The 22,086-nt window shown below is 37.8% G+C and overlaps 1 protein-coding gene across 2 annotated transcripts in view; it reads right to left on the reverse strand.

Moving 5' to 3' along the window:
- The window catches only part of LOC148646950 (interferon-induced protein 44-like), a 36,900-nt gene extending 29,671 nt beyond the window's left edge, over window positions 1-7,229 (reverse strand). For both annotated transcript variants that reach the window (XM_088608654.1, XM_088608655.1), the window contains exons 1-5: window positions 7,153-7,229; window positions 6,601-6,629; window positions 4,636-4,675; window positions 3,132-3,327; window positions 636-788 (exon numbers count right to left, since the gene is read on the reverse strand). In XM_088608654.1, coding sequence (XP_088464780.1) covers window positions 636-788; window positions 3,132-3,327; window positions 4,636-4,675; window positions 6,601-6,622 — 411 coding nt within the window. In that variant the 5' untranslated portion in view covers window positions 6,623-6,629; window positions 7,153-7,229. The remainder of the gene's footprint in view (window positions 1-635; window positions 789-3,131; window positions 3,328-4,635; window positions 4,676-6,600; window positions 6,630-7,152) is intronic.
- Window positions 7,230-22,086: the final 14,857 nt, after the last annotated feature.

Raw genomic sequence — 22,086 nt, forward strand, 5'->3', positions numbered from 1 at the left:
CCACATCAATGGAGGGATGAAAACATCAGCTTTTATCAGAACAAGGGTGACAGATCAATTTGGGGCAACAGCAGCTTTCAGCTGCTGGCAAAGGTCTGGCAGTGGTCATGCTTCACTGACTTATTGCCACCATCACTGAAGTGCTTCCTGAAGATGGTGTGCTTGCACCAGTCCTATTTAACATCTTCTGCCTGTGAGTCACACAACTCCGGCAGGTATTGTTGTAGAGGGTATTTTTTAACTTTTGGTTGGACGTGAACATCTTTAATATCAGGAGATTCCAAACTGCCAATCAGCTAAAATCAGAATATGTACTTGAGCTCCAGTATGTTAATGATTGTGCTGTTGTAGCACACACCCCAAAAGCACTGCAAGTTATGCTTACAGCAGTCGTACAAACATACAGTAGAATCGGACTGTTTGACAATATTACAGAGACAGAGTTTTGTGCCAGTGATCATCCAGAGCTCCACTTGAATTACCTGCTTTTTACCATTCTAGACTTGATACTTGCTAATGTGCCTCACTTCTGATTCCTCTCCAAGCCGTCTGTCTAAAGAGGCTAGTGTTTAAACTGAAGATTATCCGAAAGCAGTTATGGGATGGAATGGTGATGCATTGTCAGTACAACTTACCTTGTATCCATCTTTTATATGGCCATTCACCGCACTCATGAAGTCATCAGGATGTTTCACAATTCTATCTATTCCCATGACATCATAGATAACAAAAGGGAGAACTCCATCACCTTCTCCATTTGCACGGTCCTCTACTCTGAATGGGTCAAACTAAACAGAAAAGTCAGAAAAGCTAAATTATAAATTCTGAGAGAATTATCCCCATTGCACAGATAAATGGGCATCAGTGTGTTGCACTTTTATAGGTCCGTATAGTTAATACCATTGTACTAAAAGACTAGATCATCTCACTTCAGGTCTTAATGGACAGATGCCTTTGTTTTGGCTTCAATTTAGCCATTATGGAGACTTATTGGAAACCTTAAACAGATTTCTACATTTGCTCTTTTCATATTCTATCTTCAGGAACTGATTTAAAAAATAACATATCATAAACTGCTAAGTTTAGACTACTGGACAAATTAGCACCTGCACTTCAAGGTACTGGACTGTCTGCACTATGTCCTGTCTTGGCTGTATTATAACATCTAATGTCTAAATGTATTGTAATGTCCATTGTCTGTTCGTCATTTGTATCTATTTTTACATTTTTCTTTCACTGTTACTAGGTACAGCTGAATGAGTAAGCATCACAATACACTTCTATATGGCAAATAAAAAATCTTGAAATCTGAAACTCTATTTAGTTGTAGTCTTGTCAAAATACATAGTACTTCAAAGAGGTTTGCATCCTACTATTGACCAAGTCCAACTCTGTATCACTTTTGAAATCTGATGATGAGGCTAAAAGGTGGTAAAATTTCTGCTTATCACAAATTGGGAGATGTATGGACCAGATGTCTGGGACTGTATTGACTTTAAGTTGCATTGAATGGACACTGTCAGCCTAAGTATTGAAGCATTTCTTTCCATGTTCTCTGAGCTTCCTCCCATAGGTTAATGGTGTGGCTGCAAGACAGGTTTGACTGTGCCTGTGTATGGGAGGGGGGCTCAAGAACAGGGTATGAATACACAGTGCATCTGTATACAGCTGGTTCCTCAATGAGACCTGAGCAGTGAGTAGTGAGCTCTACCACACCCAGAACATCAAAGGAAGAATTCCACATCCCCTGAGAACAAATCTTGAGTCCTTGTTAAGGGGGGATTAAAAACCCAAAGTCAAGAGAACAGGGTAGAATTTTGAAAAGGCAGACAGAAGTTAGAAAACACAGATATTGTAGCTATTGGACCCAAGAGAGGACTTGGATATCAGGTACTGAAAGCAGAAGAGAAAAGCTCCAGCATCTTCCTCTAAAACGTTGTTTAGGATTCCTGGGACAGAGGAGGGTGCCTGAAACTACACCTTTTCTTTGCTGTGGTGTAAGGAGGCACACCACGCCACCAGCCAGAGCTGGTTATGGAAAATAAAAATACTGGACTGTTCTTTTGAAACATTTGGTTCTGGTAACTGGGGTCAATGGGGTTCTTGTACTTGATATTAGTTGTATCATCTGTTCTGTGTGTTGAGTGGGCAATCATATAATTTTTTTTAGCTTTAGCTAGCAGCCATATCACCATGCAACTCATAACTGGCAACCCACTGAAGCTCAGCAGGTGTGATCCTGGCCAGTACCTGGAGGGGAGATCTCCTGGGAAAAACTAAGGTTGCTGCTGGAAGAGGTGTTAGTGGGGCCAGCAGGGGGCGCTCACCCTGTGGTCCATGTGGGTCCTAATGCCCCAGTATAGTGATAGGGACACTATACTGTAAACAGGTGCCATCCTTCGGATGAGACGTAAAACCGAGGTCCTGACTCTCTGTGGTCATTAAAAATCCCAGGGCGTTTCTCGAAAAAGAGTAGGGGTGTAACCCCGGTGTCCTGGCCAAATTTCCCATTGGCCCTTACTGATCATGGCCTCCTAATAATCCCCATCTATGAATTGGCTTCATCACTCTGCTCTCCTCCCCACTGATAGCTGATGTGTGGTGAGCATTCTGGCGCACTATGGCTGCTGTCGCATCATCCAGGTGGATTCTGCACATTGGTGGTGGTGGAGGGGAGTCCCCATTACCTGTAAAGCGCTTTGAGTGGAGTGTCCAGAAAAGCGCTATATAAGTGTAGGCAATAATTTATTATTATTATAGAAATACTTTTATGTGAAGGGAAGACTGAAATACTGTAAATAACTGGGATATTCTGCACATTAGGATAACTGTGAATTAACTGTGAGTGCACTGAAAAAAAGAAAAAAAAGATCCTGTTGCAAGAAAAAAAGGGTCCTAGCATCCTCATAATTGCTATATCGACACAACAAAAGCAGTTCCTGCATTTAGGCGTCACAATCCATGACATTAACAGTCAGGAATAATCCATTCATTAATAGTGCCAAGTCACTGTAGAGTTTGCTATATACTATCATAACTAAATTACCCGTATGTTTATCAGCATTGCAAATAATTTATAAAGAATTTGTATATATTATTCCATTCAACAGACCCTCTAGATGGCTACTAACCTTCGTGGTAAAACTGTGTATATCTTCACCAGCCAAAGCTCGGCTTGTCAAATGACCTTGAAACACAGAATCAATTGTATTGATGTAACTGGACTTTCCAGCCGTGATCTGTCCAGCCATCATGATTCTTAATTCTTTTGCTTCTTTGTATTTTGGTGTTAAAGTCTTTATTTCTTTTATCAGTCTTGCTTTCTCCCTGCAAATAAGAAAGAAGAGATCACACAATAAAGAAAAAATAATACATCCTAGAAGGGTGTATAACTGGGTTTCTACACTGTTCTGTGGGCAGATACTTATTGTCAAAAACAGCTTGACGAAGTGGCTAACAAAATAATAGTAAATATTGAAATTTTGTATTTACAATTTACTGTGATATTACGATTGTAAGTAGAGGTCACTCTACTTAAACAATCATTTTCAGACCAAGAATTATGCTTTTTAAACAATTCTACCACTCTTCCTGTTCACATTTTTTTTTTTTGCTTTTGCTACTCAACTAAGAACATCTCTGTTAATTTATACAGATCCAGGCATTCAGAATGCATGCAGGATAATGCAGCAATTTGCAGTGAACACACCTCAGTACAACATAGCACACCACACTTTTTTATATTGTGTTGTAGGATAGCACTGTTTTGTAAAACTGCCAGGTGGTGCAGTGAATGCTTAACATGGTGTCTGGAAGCCTGGTTTTGAATTCCACTCAATATTGAGCCCCTTGAGACAAACATTTTCCAGTGATAGAATTTAAGTTGTATAGAGTTTAGACTTTTATTAATTTTCTATTGTATATTACAGAATGTTAAACATTAAAATTAATTTTAAAAAAAGAAATAAGTTATATTTTACAAACCAAAATTACCATGTTGGGTACAGTACAGAAATAGTTTATTATTATATCTTGCTGTGAGTGCAACATGCTTCTTTTATGTTTAGATTCAAATGTTTTACATTACTTTTATATTATTTTTACATTTTTATTCTGTTTTACATCCACATAGTTTTACAGAGCTACATTACTCTGCCAGATATATATAAGGAACAATTTATTATTATAGCATATTGTAAACACATTGAACCTTTTTTAATCCACATTGAAATTATGTATATTTCTTTATAATGCTAAATTCAGGAACAAATAATTAGGAAGCAATTTTATTTGAGATTTTTATTATGAAAAATATATTTATATACATGGCTTCTTACTCCAATTACTGACAACCATGACTTCTTACCAGGCATTATGGATTCTGGGTTTTACACTATGGGTGTCAGGAGGTATGAGACAGGTAAAGGAATAATGTAGTTTTTCTTTCCAGCTCGGCTATTAACAATTTTATACTCATTATTGTTCTTAACTGAACACCTTCTATCATCTCTTTAGAGACATACAAACACAGCAGCTCTCCAGGACTGTATTGAACAGCCATCATCTCATTCTTACAGCTCCACATTGGGAGGTACAATGTGATGTGGGTTTCATGCTGTGTTTTTAAATACTTACTCTTTGCCCCAGAGTATTTCCCTCCATGGTTCATCAAGTTCTAAAAAACAGAAATGACATCATGACAATGTTCATGTAACTTGAAATCATCACAGTTTCTTCAATCCTTTTTCCTTACCTGGGTCTGGTGAACTACAAATTGACAGTAAAGTATCAGATTGTCTGAGACTGTTGCAATAACATGAATTTAGAGTTTGCACTGTATATTTTGACACCATACTAGAGTGATATGAAGAGGCTTGTAAATGCTCCTCTATATGTATCAGTCTGTATTAATGCGCTATATAAATGCAGATGAACATGAACCCCTTAGGAACTGGTCCCACTGCAGTTCCTCTCCCCACTTTGCTCCATGTATTTTAGTAGTCCAGATTATTGAAAGTCAGATTGGGTCACAAGGTTTATCTTGTAGCCCTTGACAACACTATATACAATCTCAGAAATATTTAACAATTATTTAGCTAAATATGATAATAATATAAATGACCACATTAAGATTTATAATTCTTCCTCTACTTTTTTATATGGAGTACAGCACAGAAGGAATCTTCTCCTGTTCACCACTAGAGGGCCCCTAACACCACCAAAGCAGCCCACCAAATTGTTTCTTCCTCCAAGATTGTCACCTGTCACCTTCATTCATCCCACAACCATGCTATCGGTTACACAGCTGAGGTGACCTTTTTTCTTCTCTAAAAACCTCAGAGAATGATTCTATTTTTTTTCCTCAAGGCTTAACACGGACCAGTACAAAGCTTTAGCCCTCTTTGAATGTCCCCACAAAGAAGACTTATTTGATGGGTTACACCATGACAGAAGACTCTCAGATGCTTCATTTGTCATGATTAAGGACATCTGGCCTCTGACTGTCCGAATCAGCCCGAACCCAGGCAGGTAGATTCAGAAGATGGAAGAAATCCAACTGCCCTGTGGCCCTGACTCATAAAAGTAGAAGGGAAAACCATTGATGCCCTACTGGACTCCTGTAACTTGGCTAACCCCTACTGTTTTACCTGGAGGGACAGTTCTTAAAAATGGAATTGGAATTCATCTATATCCAAATATCCATATACCAAAATATATCCCACCACTGGTATTAACTTCTATACCTCTCAAGGTAAATATTGTGCTACCGTGGATGTGACCAAACTACTTCCCTATCCCATAGTATTAGGAAGATCGTCCAACATCACATCACCCAGATACCAGTAAGAACACCTATTGATTAACATAAGATCCCTTTATTATCCATATACAATTTCTTGCATTAGGAATTTGTATCTTTGCATACCCCAGCTTGCTCTCCATGAGACACACAGACAGGGTGAGAGAAGCTTGGGGTCAGAGGGCAAGGTCAGCCATTTATATGGTGCCCCTGGAGCAGCTGGGTTAAGGGCCTTGCTCAGGGGCCCACTGGAGTAGGATTCCTCTGCCAGCTGCGGGATTCAAACCAGCAACCTTCCAGCCACAGGCGCAGATCTTTAGCCACAGAGCCACCTACCACCCCAAAAGGGGCACATTATTCCAAGAGTTTAGCTTGTGTTTGAGGGAATCAGAACATTCTCAGGGTACCAAGAAACCCATGGTAGTGGTTAATGCCATTTCCCTTTACTCACTGTAGTTATATTGGCTGGGTAAGGGGGTGAGTATGATGTGCAGACAATTGTTTGACAGATCAAACTCATTCAAGACACTCTCACTTTCTCAAACAATCCAGACAGCCTTTTATATGATCCATGATAAAAGAGCAACATATCACAGAAGTAGCATAACTAGCTTTTTTTGTATTAAATTCTATTTAAATTAGAAGCCTATCTTTCACTGCACAGGAAAGGTGCATTGCTTATTAAAGGAACAAGTGATAGTTAACTCAACGTTGAAAAGCAAAGGAAAAACAATATTTTGGCCGTTCAGTCAACTTCTTGTTCTACTTTTTGTACATTACGTATGAAAGAAGAATCTTACCTTTTGATTTGGAACCACCCATTTCTGTACTGAAAAAACATCATATGTGTTACATTCAATCAGCATCAATTTTGTGAAACAATATTAATTTTAAAAGTCTATCATCCTGCAAACATATGGGAACAATGTCATTCTTTCCTGGAGTCCTTGCACTGGCTTCCTGTCAGGTTTCATGTCGACTGTAAAATCCTCATGCTCACCTATAAGGCTCTGTATGGCTTGGTACATCAGTACCTGATTTACTACTCTTCTACCGATTCAGGTTTATTCTCCCCCAAGCTCTTCTACATACTGTAGCATATAGTTTCAGGCTCAAAGCCTTCTTCTTAAGAAGGTAAATAAGCTTTGTGTCTACGCATAGTTTATTTTAAATCCTTTGTATAAAATTAAATAAAGCATATTATTATTATATTATTATCATTATTGTTGATGTTGATGTTGTTGACAACTCTGTTATTCTGGTGTTGCAATACAATACAATAGTGCAAGTACAGCATTAATGCCAAAAAGTTAAATATTAGTTGGAAGTATAAATATTATACTTTTTCTTACCAGTTTCAAAACAAAGGAGCAAAGTCCTTTTTCTGCTTTGCCAGAAATATCAAATCGAAAGGTTTCAGTGAACATATACTGTATCTACAGGAAACACAGCAGACCAATCAGGAGATGACTACTAAAAATGAAACTTAGTTTAAATTTAACTTTCAGTATTGTTTGTCATGTTGGAGAAGCTTTATTTTTTTCCAATTCCAGTACTGAACATTTGGTTTTATTCAGTATCTTTTACAATTTATGCCCACCCACAAAAGGTTTTATGCACTTATTGGTGTACAGTATGTTGGGGGATATGTCAATTATACCCATGTGGATTTTTACATAACTAATGAAGAAAGATGTGAAGACGGGGGTTTGAATTTAATCCTTTCTGTAGGGGGTTTAGACTTCTAAGTCACAAGCTGGAGTTTATGGCAGGAAAGGGGGTTAACTGATAAGGATTGCAGATGCAAGCTAGGAACCCCCCTGGGTGTAATCTTAAACTGACCATTTGTCCAGAACATCGTAAACTGGCCAAATACCATGAACCCCCCTCTTTACCATCAGACCGAGTGACGTCAGAAACGGAGAAGAAAACACTATATAACCCAAAAGTTTGTACCAGTACGTTGAACAATACTTCGGTTTTGTTGTTTCTTGCGGGAAACAAGACTTCGGCTTTATTGTTCCTTGCATGCAATAAACTCATCTGTTTTACTTCATCTCGGGATCAAGAACCTTATTTCTTCTGTTACAACACTAACATTCTGTACCATTTAGCTGATACTAACTTGTGAACAATGAGTGCACAGATCACATCAAGGATTCCTGATAAGTGTACACAGTAACAATTCTGGGCCCAACACTGGGCCTGAAGCAGAAAGATGACCGGAGTTCTACACTTAATGATGTTAGTTCAATCATTTGTTAGAATTTGTATCAAACTGTGAAATCTGTTCTGAGAAATAAAGAAATAAAGAAAAAATATGTCTTTCTGATCAATAAAAGAGCACTTCCATTACCACTCATTTATTGATGATGTGACTATTGCCCACATATACAATATATTTATAGGAAACAGCACCAATCAGGAAATGATTGCTAAAAACAAAACTTTGTTTATTTTTCACTTTCAGTATTGAATGTCATATTTGCGTACAAGATGTTTAACCTTTAGGGGAACTGTCCTATGTGTCTAACTGTCACCACAGTCACTAGTTTTGGAGATACTTTATTTTTTTGGCCAGTTCCAGTACTGAACTTTTTGTTTGATTTCAGATTTTTTACATTCTATGTGTAACAACACTAGCAATTTTCACATTCTTGTACTTCTTCGGCATTCCTAAAGTTTCTGCACTTCAATGTCTGTATTCAGTCCAGTCAGACAGACTGGACAAGGCTCACCCACAAAAGGTTTTATCCACATACTGTATTGTTGTACAATATGCTGGGGAAATGCTGATTATACCCATGTGGATTGTGACATAACTAACATTCTGTACCATTTAGCTGGTATTAACCAGTGAACAATCAGTGCACAGATCGCATCAAGGTTTCCTGATAAGTGTACACAATAACGATTCTGTGTATTGTATGCAATTAAAAACAATTATATGAAATAAGGGATTGCCATTATAATAATATTATACAGTATTATAACTAATAGTAGTGCATCTCATTTCGAATTTTGGTAACACTGTGTTTGCACCCTGTCTCAACAATGTAGCCACTGTGCAGTATTTGATGAAATTGTCACTCATGCAGTATGCACACAATATGACTAGTGCAGAAAAGCACTAATAGGTTAATAATCATCTAATACTGTACTGACTTGTCTGACAATCACAAGCACAGTCAGTGCCAGTATTCAATTCACCACCTGGCTGTTTAACACAGAGTGTAGTTCTGAATCAGAAAGTTTGAAAAAATTATCTTAAAAAGTTACACAAATATATTCTCTACCTCAGTATACCACCTGACACATCCTGTATTCTAGACAGATGCATTTGTACATCCTGTCTAACTGTTACCACCCAGCCTGATTCTCTTTCACTTTCATGCTCCATTTACAAGAAACAGCTTGTAAATGTTTTCAGTGTTACAGAATCTTCAAGGGCTGATTCGGCACTTTCAGCTTTATCGCAACCTAGAACGTTGAAAATCATTATGTGCTCCATGAAAGATATCACTTTTTTTAAGGCATTTTTTTAGTGTTAATCCTTTCCAAGTGTGAAACAAAAAATAATTTCAATCTTAATTATGCCAGGTTTTGAATAAAAAAGCAAATGAAAAAACACCCAGTCTAAAGCAGGTGGAGATTTGTGTAAAATGCTAGCTGTTGTACAAAGGTGGTGGAGCAACAACTGTCCATAACATCTAGCTGGTCACTGTCAGATGGACGACTGACTAGTATCAATTCATCAATCAATCAAAGTTTATTTATCAAATGCACAACAATACAGTGTGCAGCAGTAGTTAATGGCAATGAAATGTCTTTTTTGCGAGCTCACCGGAGGGGGGTAAAAATCACAAAATTAAAGTTACAAAACAAGGTTACATAATAATAGATAATAATGCAATAGAAATTTTATAAAATAAACTCAGAGCTTAATATACATAGAGCTGTAATGTGTCCTAGGTGTATGCAATACATTCTGTCCAACTAAATGCTTCAATACCGTTTACCGGATGGTAGGAGGGAAAACAGTTTGTGACTGGGGTCCTTGAGAATGTATAGGTGGTGTAAATGACATCATTGGAGTTGATTAGGTTAGTAGTGAAATGTTATGACACTGAATGTTAAATAATACTATTCAATCAGCTGTCTTTGGGATGAGACGTTAAACCGACGTCCTGACTCTCAGTGGTCATTTCTCGAAAAGAGTAGGGAGTTATCCCAGTGTCTGGGCCAAATTTTCTCATTCAGCCTTTATTGTGGCCTCCAAATTGTCCCCATGTATGATTGGCTTGCACTTGCCCTGCGATGGACAGAGTGTACCCTGCCTTGTGCTTGTTGCTTGCCGGGTAGGCTCCAGCTTCCCACGACACCTTATACAGTAGTATGAAGCGGTTTGGTAAATAACATGACATGACATGACATGACTATTCAATCCGATGGATGTTCAGTAAGAGATGGGTGGAATGTAGGCACAAACTGTTAAACAAACTGTTAAAATCCACTTGTTTCTTTCATATTTTCAAATTTTATCTTGAAACATAATTTTCCAAGAGAATCATCAACATGTTTTTTTTTTCTCTAGAAAACCCTATTTTTAACACTATGCAGGATTCCTGGAAATGTCTAAACATGAACAGGACAGGAACATGTTTTTAATAATTAAAAACAAAAATATAATTATATGCTTTCTGAATTCTATATATACATTAATAATTCTGAACACTGTAGGTAATTTAAAAAATAATTATGGTGTTTTATACAGTGCTGTGACTTACAGTATCTTATGTGGAGTTGTGTGTAATCACTATGTAATGAAATTTTCACTAGTACAGCATACATACATGTCAGAACGTGTTCTGACTTAAAGTGATGTCGTGGTGTCAGTAAAGTATATTTAGTGCAGGAAAGCAAAAATGGGTTAATAAATATTTAATACTGTACTGATTTTTTCCTACAACCACAAGCACCTGCTGTACAGTGCTGTCCTGCGTCAGATAATTAAACAATATAAAAACACTGTAGCACTTACTGCAGTATACAGTACCACCTGACATTCTGCACATTCTATACACCTACATGTGTAAAACTTAACCTACTTGAAAACAGAATCTTAGCGTAACCTGGTAATTGAGTGTATTCAAAAGACTAACAGTCATCCCAGCAGATTTCTTCAGTTTGAACAGTGAAGCACCAACCAGGGGACACATGGAAAAATGCAGGCCTAAGAAGAGGCTGTGGGTTTTTCTGAAATCTCATCTCAACTCTTTCACCCAGATACTGAACCGAATGAACCTGGGATTCAGACACGGTGTTAATTTAGTCAAAAATAATTATGATGAAAATGTTCATCAATGACCTGTTTTTCAATTTCGTCATTTCATAACAAAGACGAAACAGTCACTAAAATAATCCATAATAACAATTACTAGGACTAAATGGCTTTGCATTTTTGTTTAGTGAAGATGAGATCTGTCTGGCCGAAAGTCATACTGAAATTACTTTTGTCACATGAAGTTCATCATTTACATATTTATATTATGTATGAAAAATAGAAGAATTCTAATGACGTTCCAAGCATTAATTCAAACACCTTGGCACCATGTTTAAGAAAAGGTCCATGTCAGTGCTCTTGTTGGTGTACCTACTGGCACCCTGCAAAGGGCAAAGGTGGTCAACCTTTGCAAAGACCAGAAGAAAATTAAATCATGAAAGCTTCAGCTTTCCTGACCAGGAATACTTCCTCTGGTACAGCCATCTATACATACTTGATAGGTAATTTCATAGGTAAGATATGCAGTGCACTCCATTTGTACTGGAACAGTTAAGTCTAAAAAAGTGCTGAAAATTATTTTCAGCTGCAAAAGCTTTTAGCTTTTAGGGGTTCCTTGTTGGTTTGGTGTTTATTGCTGAATAATTAGACTCATACAAAAGCTGTGAACATCCTGTCAACCTAACTTGCTCTGACAGCTGTTTGGAGTCAACAGTTGAAAGTTAAAATTAAAAACAAAATAAAAAATAAATTATGTAACTAGTAAATTTTTATTAACCAGTTTTAAAGAAAATCTAATACATAAGTTACAAACAACAGCACAAATTTCACAAACCAAATACGTATTTAACATTAGAGTTATAAATAGTATGTTATTAAGTAATTAATAACAATAAATAATGATAAACAGGGGCTCTATTACTTCAAAATAGTAGCAAATCAGAACTTACAAATTACTGCTGTGAAACCTTTGTGAAAGGAATTGCAGAAATAAATACTGTATGTAATTAAGTAAGAAATAAGGGCACTCAAAAACGAGAGAGTGAAACAGGAAGGCGGGGCAGAAAGGAAGGTTTTATAAAAAAACATTCTGTAAATATGTTGTCTTGATTTTATGGAGGCAAAGTCATCAATTGCATTTTGTAATTATAGTAGTTGACCCACAGCGTGACTAATACTCTTGATGGCCTGTCCACTGAGCCAGTCTTATACCATGGCTGACCTCAGGCATGTTATAACTTGAGCTCTGAAAAGCTCCTCTCTGCTTCTGCTGCTGTTTCTGGGAGAGTGACTGCATCCTGAAAGGCTATAGGTTGAATTTACAATACCCCCATTTAATGAAGCACTGGAGAAACCACTAGGAAAACAATTTGTTTTATATTTGATTACGTATAATCACTGAACAGTCTTTTGTACTGTATATTCACTTTTGTTTGGCCGGACAGCACCAATTTTTAGCCGTGTGACCCATAAGGCACATGTACAACTACAGGAAATGTGAATCTGTTAACTTCTAGTAAAACACCTCAAGTAGTCCATGTGTCTAGTTTGAAAATGTGGCTTATCTACCATTCCCTAGATACATGGATCTGATAGACTCAAAACCAAATGAAATACAAATTACATTATCATGCATATAATACAAAATTACAATGACTTCAGCATACCTCAGTTTTCAGATTTCTTCTTTTCTGCTTTTCAGGAAGATATTATCTACTCAATTATGATTGGTCATTTTTTGATCAGGCATCCATTAGGATGATCCACAGCAGCTACAGAAAGAGCCACTATAAGGAATTTTTTGCTCACATTTGAACGTGCCAATTAATAATATGTTTTGTTGCACATTGAGGGGGCCCTCTTGCAGCTTTGTAGCTCTAGGCAGCCACTTAGTTCACTTATACCTGGCACCAGCCCTACTGGCAAGAAACAGGCATAGGGCAGAATACACCCTGGACGGGATGCCAGTCCATCCCTGGGCACACACAGACACTCATAAACACTCACACCAAGGCCAGTTTTCCCATAGGCCAATTATCCCACCAGTATATCTTTGGAGCTCTGGGATCTGACATGACCTGTTCACTGATCACTGCAGGTACAGATGCAGACAAAATGCGCGGCACAGACACGTACCGCGGGTAATTGGCTATGTCCTCGCGCATTGTGACGCGAGATGACGCGCAATACCACAGTACGTGATTGGTTGACCGACAGGGGCACTCGTGGTGCGTTGGTCAGTCGTAGAAAGATTTAAATGTCTTTACTGTGCCCGTTTTAGTATTGAATATTTATATGGAATTTTACCACTGAAGGGAAATCTTAGTAGCTGAGCATAAAAAGTAGAGGAGCATAACACGTGTGAAGGCCAAAAACGATATTAATTTTGGAACATAAACATACAGTATTACAGTATATGGCTGGTCTCGGTACTTTAAAGAAAAAATACACACCAGTATACCATTTCTCCCTAAACATTTTAAGCATCGAAGTCTTTAACTAACGTGGAATAACGTGTATAAAAAGTGGTAGTTTTAAGCTTTTCTGCTAATATAATATAGAATCGCGTATCTAAAGAAATTAATAACGTTATAATTATATTCATATACTGCAACACAATAGTACACGGTGTACAATGTCTGTTGATACTGTTTGTGTAGGTCTTTTTCACCACTCCTTGTGTGGCACTGTGGTCTAAGTTCCTGACTTATAAATCATGGGTTTGGTGTTCAAATCCAGCAGGAGCCATTACTTTTTTTTGCAAACATTTCTTTGAAAAATAGAATAGCAATATTATGGACAATCAATTGACAATAAATATAGAAAAGCACATATTAAATTTGGGAAATAGTTTTAATATGTAAATAGTTCCCTGGTTCTGCACCCCTGGGTGTTTCTCTCTCTCTGGCTTGTCGTGTGTCTCTCTCACATAAATAAAGGCAGCTTTTAACTCCACAAGTCTGAGTTTTTGGGTCCGTCCTAATTAAACCCGAAATCGTTACACTATCATTCTGTCCATCGAAAACCTGTTTATATGTGACCTTTCAGAACACCTATCTGTTTTCTTCCTAGCACAATTTATGAGCACTCTGTGATTAAATTCTCATTACATTATCATTCTCACTGTGCATAACAAGGAACATTAATAAACATAAGGTTGTTTAATGACAATATAATGTTTACAATATAAACATTTACTGTCAAACTTTAAATCAACAATTGATTTAAAGACAATCTGTCAAAGTGCAATGAAATACAATATTGTTGTTGTTATTGTTTTTATCATGTAAACGTTTTGAGAAGCCACCTTTAAAGGCACTATATAAAGGCACTGATTCTTATGGAATGTGTTTTCTTTCTTCTTTTTTCCAGCATGGAATAAACCTATTATTTGATTCTTATGGATGCCCGCTTCCGCTGGGGATTCAAAAAAAAACATGGAATCGCGTGTCTAAGGAAATAGCAGTGTAACTATATTCATGCACAAACAGTAGCATGTTACATTATTAATTTGGGTGTCTCCTCTTGCCAGAAAGCTCTAAATTGCATTTCGAGTGCGGTTTTTGACTTTTTTAAAATTACAACCCAAAAGTCTTAATTCCGTCTTAATTAAATGTTTAAAATACAAGTTTCAAATAGAAAGAAATCCTCTTCCTAGTATGTAGAATGCTGGTCTTGGTACTATATGTCACAGAAAAAATACACACCAGTATTCCATTTCTCCCGTGTCCTGTCACAGTGCAGTAGGAAGTGCACCTCTGTCTCTATTCCTCCCTGCTGGCAGTGCCTGTCCTCTCTGGGCAACCAGGTGTTTTGCGCATAAAAAGTGGTTATTAACAATCGAAACCTGTTTTATTTATTTTATTTTATTTAGATTAAGAGTTCCAATCACCCCAATTTCCATTTAAATCGCAAACCCGTGTTTAATTAAATGTCTTTATTGATTCACAATCTGGCAAGGCAACGCAAATCCTTATCTTTGTCTTCTGCATCATAATAATAATAATAAAAATAATTGCTTACACTTACATAGCACTTTTCTGGACACTCCACTCAAAGCACTTTACAGGTAATGGGGACTACCCTCCACCACGACCAATGTGTAGTAGCATCCACCTGGATGATGCGACAGCAGTCATAGCGCGCCAGAACGCTCACCCCACATCATCTATTAGTGGGGAGGAGAGCAGAGTAATGAAGCCGATTCATAGATGGGGATTATTTGGAGGCCATGATTGAAAAGAGCCGATGGGAAATTTGGCCAGGACGCCAGGGTTACACCCCTACTCTTTTTGAGAAACACTCTGAGATTTTTAATGACCACAGAGAGTCAGGACCTTGGTTTTACATCTCATCCGAAGGACAGCATCTGTTTACAGTATAGTGTCCCTGTCACCATACTGGGGCATTAGGACCCACACGGACCACAGGTGAGCATCCCCTGCTGGCCCCACTAACACCTCTTACAGCAGCAACCTTAGTTTTTCCCAGGAGGTCTCCCATCCAGGTACTGACCAGGCTCACACCTGTTTAGCTTCAGTAGGTTGCCAGTTGTGAGTTGCAGGGTGATATGGCTCCTAATATTCACTTCTCTGTCCGGCAAATTAATAATAAACTTTATTTTATATAGCACCTTTAAAGGTGGCTTCTCAAAATGCTTTACAGGATAAAAACAACAACAAAGGTTTTATGATTTGTCGCTGTTGTGAATGTCTGTAGAGTGTATCTTATTTTTAGTTTTGGAGCCAAAGGGTCTTGCAGATCATAATATCAAGGAACGAAGCAATTACAATTCTTTTCCAAATAAAAGACGGCTTCTTTTCGCCGCAGTCGGGAGACATTAGAAGCTTGTCACGCCTGGACTGTTACACCAACGCATCTTAAAGCGATTCCATTGAGGAGCAGGGCGCGATAATTGATAAAAGCCATTTGGCTGCAGCAAATGTGAATTCTGTCTGGCATTGTGAAAAAATAAAAGTATTTAAATCAAGATGGGGGGTAAGGGAGTTGTCTCTATGACACTCTCCCTTATAAACAAAACAAAAACTAAAAATAAGATACAATCTACAGACATTCACAACATACAGATGCAGCCACTCAAAGTGCGTGGCACAGACACGTACCGGAGGTAATTGGCTACGGCCTCGCGCATCACGATGCAAAATAATGTCAACCCGACTACGGCGAAAGGAACCCTTCTTTCATTGGAAGACAATGAACATATTCTAGCCCTAAATGAATTAATAGCAAACATGGTTTACATAAAAGACATTTTTCCAAAAAAGTTTAGCCTTTGTCACTAATGAAACCACTAAATAAAGACATAAATAAAGAAATCTTAAGATTTTTAAAATACATGACTTTGCTAAAATTTATTTAAAAATATAAACGATTACAAATGCCAGCAGAGAGAGAGAACAGGGGAGGGATGTTGGTTTTGCATACGAGGCGGGGCTATGGAAATGAGGTCTATCTGGGAATGTGGAGTTACATGTTCTGGCTCTTTGTGAATTATCGTTGTTGAGTATGGAGTGTTGAGGCAAAATGCAATTTAGCGCTTTCTGACAAGAGGAGACCCCCAAATTAATAATGTAACATGCTATTGTTTGTGCATGAACATAGTTACTGTATACTGTTATTTCTTTAGATAAGCGATTCCATGTTATTTTTTAATCCCTGGCGGGACTGGGAGTCCATAAGAATTGAGTAATAGGTTTCATTGTGCTTTGACAGATCGTCTTTAAATCAATTGTTGATTTAAAGGTTGACAGTAAATGTTTATATTGTAACGAATACTGTATAGCCTCTATTTCTCTATAAAACTCTAAAAGATTGTTTGTGCAGCCTAAGAGGGGAGCGAATGCACTACAATAGATTAGCATACTGTAGAGGAACACAGTATAGGCATCGTTGATATGAGGACTTTTGAAACCAAATTTCCCAAATTTAATATGTGCTTTTCTATGTTTATTGTCAATTGATTGTCCATAATATTGCTATTCTAAGCAGGGAGCGCTTCACCCTGCCTGCTGTGGGAAGAGTTGGCTTATTCCTTCCCTGTCTCACCGAGGGCAGACCCTGGCAGGCCCTTGTCGACACCGGTTCGACCGTCACCCTGCTGCGGCCTGTTGTTTACACAATTTTATTATAACATTTATATTGATTAAAATCGCGTTTTGATTTAAATCGCAAACGCGTGTTTAATTATATGTTTTTTTTAATTGTAATCAGACAAATGCAACATAAATTGATACAGTATCTTTGTCTTCTAAGTATCTTAATAAACTTTCAGCAAAGCTTTCTCCCCGTTTAGATTTATTTTTCTTGGGATTTTGGGATCAAACGTGGAAGGATAAGATTGTAATCGTTTTTATTTTTTAAACACGTTTTAGAAAAGTGTAATCCATACTAAAAAGCTGTACACCATCTGCTATACAGATACATATTGTAATAGTTTCGGGTTTGGATAGGACGGACACAAGAACTCAGACTTGCGGAGTTAAAGCAAGTTAAAGCCTTTATTTTTCTTCTCTGTCACCACCTGCTAGCCTGGCTCTCCCGCGCCCCTGCCCGCCAACAGCGCGAGCCAACACACCGCCCGCGCGCCTGAGAGAGAGAGAAAAGAGAGAGAGAGTAAGACCCAGGGATGCAGAAGCAGGGAACTATTTCCAAGGAAAATGGATACCTCTCCAGACTGTACGCCCGCTTCACTGTGGGACAGCAGCACTGGTCGGCGGCCTTCCTAAACCCCGCCCTGACCACTTTCACTAATGTCCTGCTCTTCCCCGCGCACCCCAGCCAGGCGCTCTTCGGCCTCTGCCTGGGGCGAATGTATATTTAGATATTTAGACCCGGCGCGGTACCGAGAGAGTGTCTGCATTTATAACTTAGTTTTTAAAATTAGTCAAGCAATATGAAGCATCTCCTTTAACTTTTAAGTCCCTTAATTATCATTGAGCACAGCTTTCTCACCACTAAGATTACTTTTTGATACCATCCTTACACAAAGCAGAAACTTCTTGTATTTTCCGATGACATACAAGAGGAAAGATTACAGATTTTAATCGTCTTTAATTTTGTTATGTTATACGTTTTAGGAATGTTTCATCTATACAAACACCACAAAACTATTCTCGATTGTATTTCTAAATGTTATGTTACACCTACAGTAGTTCACTGTTTTAAATACATCTAATTAAGAAAGTTAGGTGTAAGCACTGTAGTGTGCTCTCACGAGGCACCAGTTCTGTAGGGTTTGGGTATTTACTGGGACAATTATTAATTGTAGCAGTAAATCACAAAATTGATTCTTTTGACGGCTTTAGAATCCAACCATGCGATATAACTCAAACAACACACACACACACAGGTACTAATACACGAGGATACATTTATTAATACATAGAATATGCATATAAACCTAACAGATCTTATCGAGAGGGTTATCAGAATACAAAAGATATATATTCAGTCAGTTACAAAGAGTTATATATATATCAAGAGGACATACGTTCAGTATATCATTCATTTAGATCATTTCGTAAAAGAACTTATTATAACTTCTACATTAGATACTCAAAACAAGTACATGACTCTTAGGAATTAAATTGATATCAACTGGTTGGGATAACAATTGAATTCTCGAGCTGTAATGCACTGAAGTTGAATGCTCATCCAATCTCTGGGGATTCAGATCTCCCGCGGGCTCTCTGGCTCCGTGCCAGGCTGTGCTGTGTTGCTTGCGACGGTGCGCAGCTGATGCTCACTGACCGGCTAGTTAGTGTTGGCTTTTACTAGCAAAGTTTGTGCACAGGAGAACAGATGACTGTGGGTCCCAGCAGGTCAGGAAGAAGACCGGTTCGTTCCTGATGAAGCGCTAGTTCTGAATAGTGATTCAGCTGTCCACAGTTCCGACCTGTTCACGAAGCTTGCTGCTGATGCTAACCTCGGGTGGATCCTCTGGTTACTCTCTTGCAACCTCCGCTCTAGACTCTTAGAACAGAGGAAAGTTCTGGCACTCGGACACACTGGCCATTCTGTGGTTGTCCGAGCTGAGTCTCAGGATGGTCAGGAGGCGCGCTGCGAGAATGTCCTGCCCTTGGGAGCCTTCTGCTCCTGGGCCATCCTGCCCTGGAATTCTCCTTTGAATTCCCTTTAGAAAAGTTCACAATAGTCCACTACAGGCTCTCTGTGTTGCCTTTTTTTACCTGGAGGAACTTCAGCTCATTCATTGGCTGAAAGTTCCATGGGCATCACAGTCCCACGTGGGTTACTCAGCCCTACCAGTCCCTGATTGGTTGATCAAGGTGAGATATGAGTCACTTACTCCTGACACTTAGGAATGCAGTCCAGATGTCCATCTGGCACTCCCTAGACAGATAGGCGCCAATGGATGACCATTGATCATGATAGCCAGGCTTAGCTAAGTGCATCCCCCTTTGGGAGGTGTCCCTTATCAAAAGAAAACATCTTTAAATCAGCCTGCATGAAAAGCTTCTCTGTGGCTGCACCACAAAGATGAACAGAGAGATGGGGCCTCATTTGGGAAAGCACAGCAACACTTAATTCTGTCTTATTAACAAGCATTGCCGCTACAGCACTCTGAACCAGGGAAAATCTGATCATGTTTCTCTATAACAATAATAAAAAACTTTTTTTACATATCACCTTTAAAAGTGGCATCTCACAGCAATACAGTAGATGTAAACCACAGATTACAAAGTAAATACCCAGACAAATGCAAATGCATTTTTAATAAAATGTTTTTATTCATTCAGCAGAGAGAGAGCGTAAAACCTGGGCGTAACAGCTGTTCCTTTTTCTGATCACTCGCTCTCTGGATACACGTCTCACCTGTCCTGTTCTTTGTTGTCCTAATTTGCTGATTATGCCTGCTGCGATCCACTCCTGCCCTCACACCTAAAGAAGACTATTTTAAATTTCTTTGCGCGGTCCATTGTGCAATTAACCCTTGTATGTGCTGTCCTTAAGGTGATATCACATAAAGGTGATGTGTAAAATAATGTTTTTTATTATTCTTATAGAGAAACGTGATACTAGTATACTTTTAATACAGTCTTTGCTGTGCTCTTGAGGATCCTTGTGATATTTCGAGCTCTGGTTGATAAGTGTCGCAGTGTCGCAGTTTAAATTTTCGTAGTTAGAAATTATGAAACGCTCTGTTAAAAGCAAGGGAGTTTTTATGTCCGTTACAGTAAAAGAAAATGCCTGACAAAGTAGGGCTTGGACAGATTCCAAGTGCATTTTTGCAATTTACATTGCATTGTGCATTGTGCTGCTGTTATACAGTTTAAAATAAGTAAAAGTCTAAACAGTATCAGCTTTATTTATGGGTTGCAATTTAAAAAAAGTCAAAAACCGCATTCAAAATGCAATTTAGAGCTTTCTGGCAAGAGGAGACACCCAAATTAATAATGTAACATGCCACTGTTTGTGCATGAACAAGGTTATACTGCTATTGCCTTAGATACTGGATTATTTTTTTTTTAATCCCCGGCGGAACCCAGCATCCATAAGAATCAAGTAATAGGTTTATTCCATGCTGAAAAAAAGAAGAAAGAAAACACATTCCATAAGAATCAGCGCTTTTATATATTGCCTTTAAAGGTGGCTTCCCAAACAAACACAAACATGTTTTTAATAAAATGCTTTTATTCACTCATAATCTGACAATTTCAGGAAGACTAAGGAAGGACTAAGGGAATTGTCATCTGTTGTTGAAGCTCTGTGAGCTCGGTGACTTTGAGACCACTTGTTATCCCAGGTTGTTTGAATCGCCACAATTCAAATAGAGAAAAAAGAGCTGACTGACAAGATTTAAGATGTGGCTGTCAACGTTGGATTAAAAAAAAAACATGTTGCCCGACGTTAGTTGCATTGCTTGAAAAATAATTTTATTTCGAGAGACTGGATAAGTAATTCAAGTGTTTTTTTTAACTTCCTGAAAAACAAGTAATAATTTAAATATATGTGCAAACGTTTTATGATATGTCGCTGTTGTGAATGTCTGTCCTGGCTGTGCTCTCTCTCTCTCTCTCACTCTCAATTCAATTCAATTCAAGGTGCTTTATTAGCATGACAGATGGGTACAATCAGTGTTGGGTATTTACTTTGCTTTGAAATGCCACTTTTAAAGGTGATATATAAAATCAAGGCTTTAACTTGCTTTAACTCCGCAAGTCTGAGTTCTTGTGTCTGTCCTATCCGAACTCAAAAGTATTACAATATGTATCTTTATAGCAGGTGGTGTACAGCTTTTTAGTATAGATTACACTTTTCTAAAATGTATTTAAAAAATAAAAACGATTACAATCTAATCTTTCCACGTTTGATCCCAAGATCCCAAGAAAAATAAATCTAAACGGGGAGAAAGCTATGCTGAAAGTTTATTAAGATACTTAGAAGACAAATATATCAATTTATGTTGCATTTGTCTGATTGTGAATCAAAAAACACATATATTTAAACCCGCGTTTGCGATTTAAATCAAAACGCGATTTAAATCAATATAAATGTTTATATTGTAACGCATAGGTGACTATTCATTGTTATTAAAATGACTTAAATTCGATCATGTTGTGATATTTAGAAATATAAATTTGTTTGGTGCGAGTGAAGTTTTATTTAATCTCTGACCCTGCGAAACGTTTTATTTTTTCAAAAAAATATTTGTTAAAAAAAAATTAATGGCTCCAGCTGGATTCCGGATTGTGTTGCGGTACATGAATATAATTATATCGTTATTAATTTCTTTAGATACGCGATTCCATATTATATTCCCTTTTAATCAAATTCTAAAAGTATGCTTGTTGACTCCGGTATCACGTTAGTTAAAGACTTTGATGCTTAAAATGTTTAGGGAGAAATGGAATACTGGTGTGTATTTTTTATTTAAAGTACCGAGACCAGCCATATACTGTATGTTTATGTTCCAAAATTAATATTGTTTATGGCCTTCACACGCATTACAGTATGCTCCTATTCT

Source organism: Lepisosteus platostomus, chromosome 16 (assembly GCF_059453375.1).
Source record: "Lepisosteus platostomus isolate fLepPlt1 chromosome 16, fLepPlt1.hap1, whole genome shotgun sequence".
Lineage (NCBI taxonomy): Eukaryota > Metazoa > Chordata > Actinopteri > Semionotiformes > Lepisosteidae > Lepisosteus > Lepisosteus platostomus.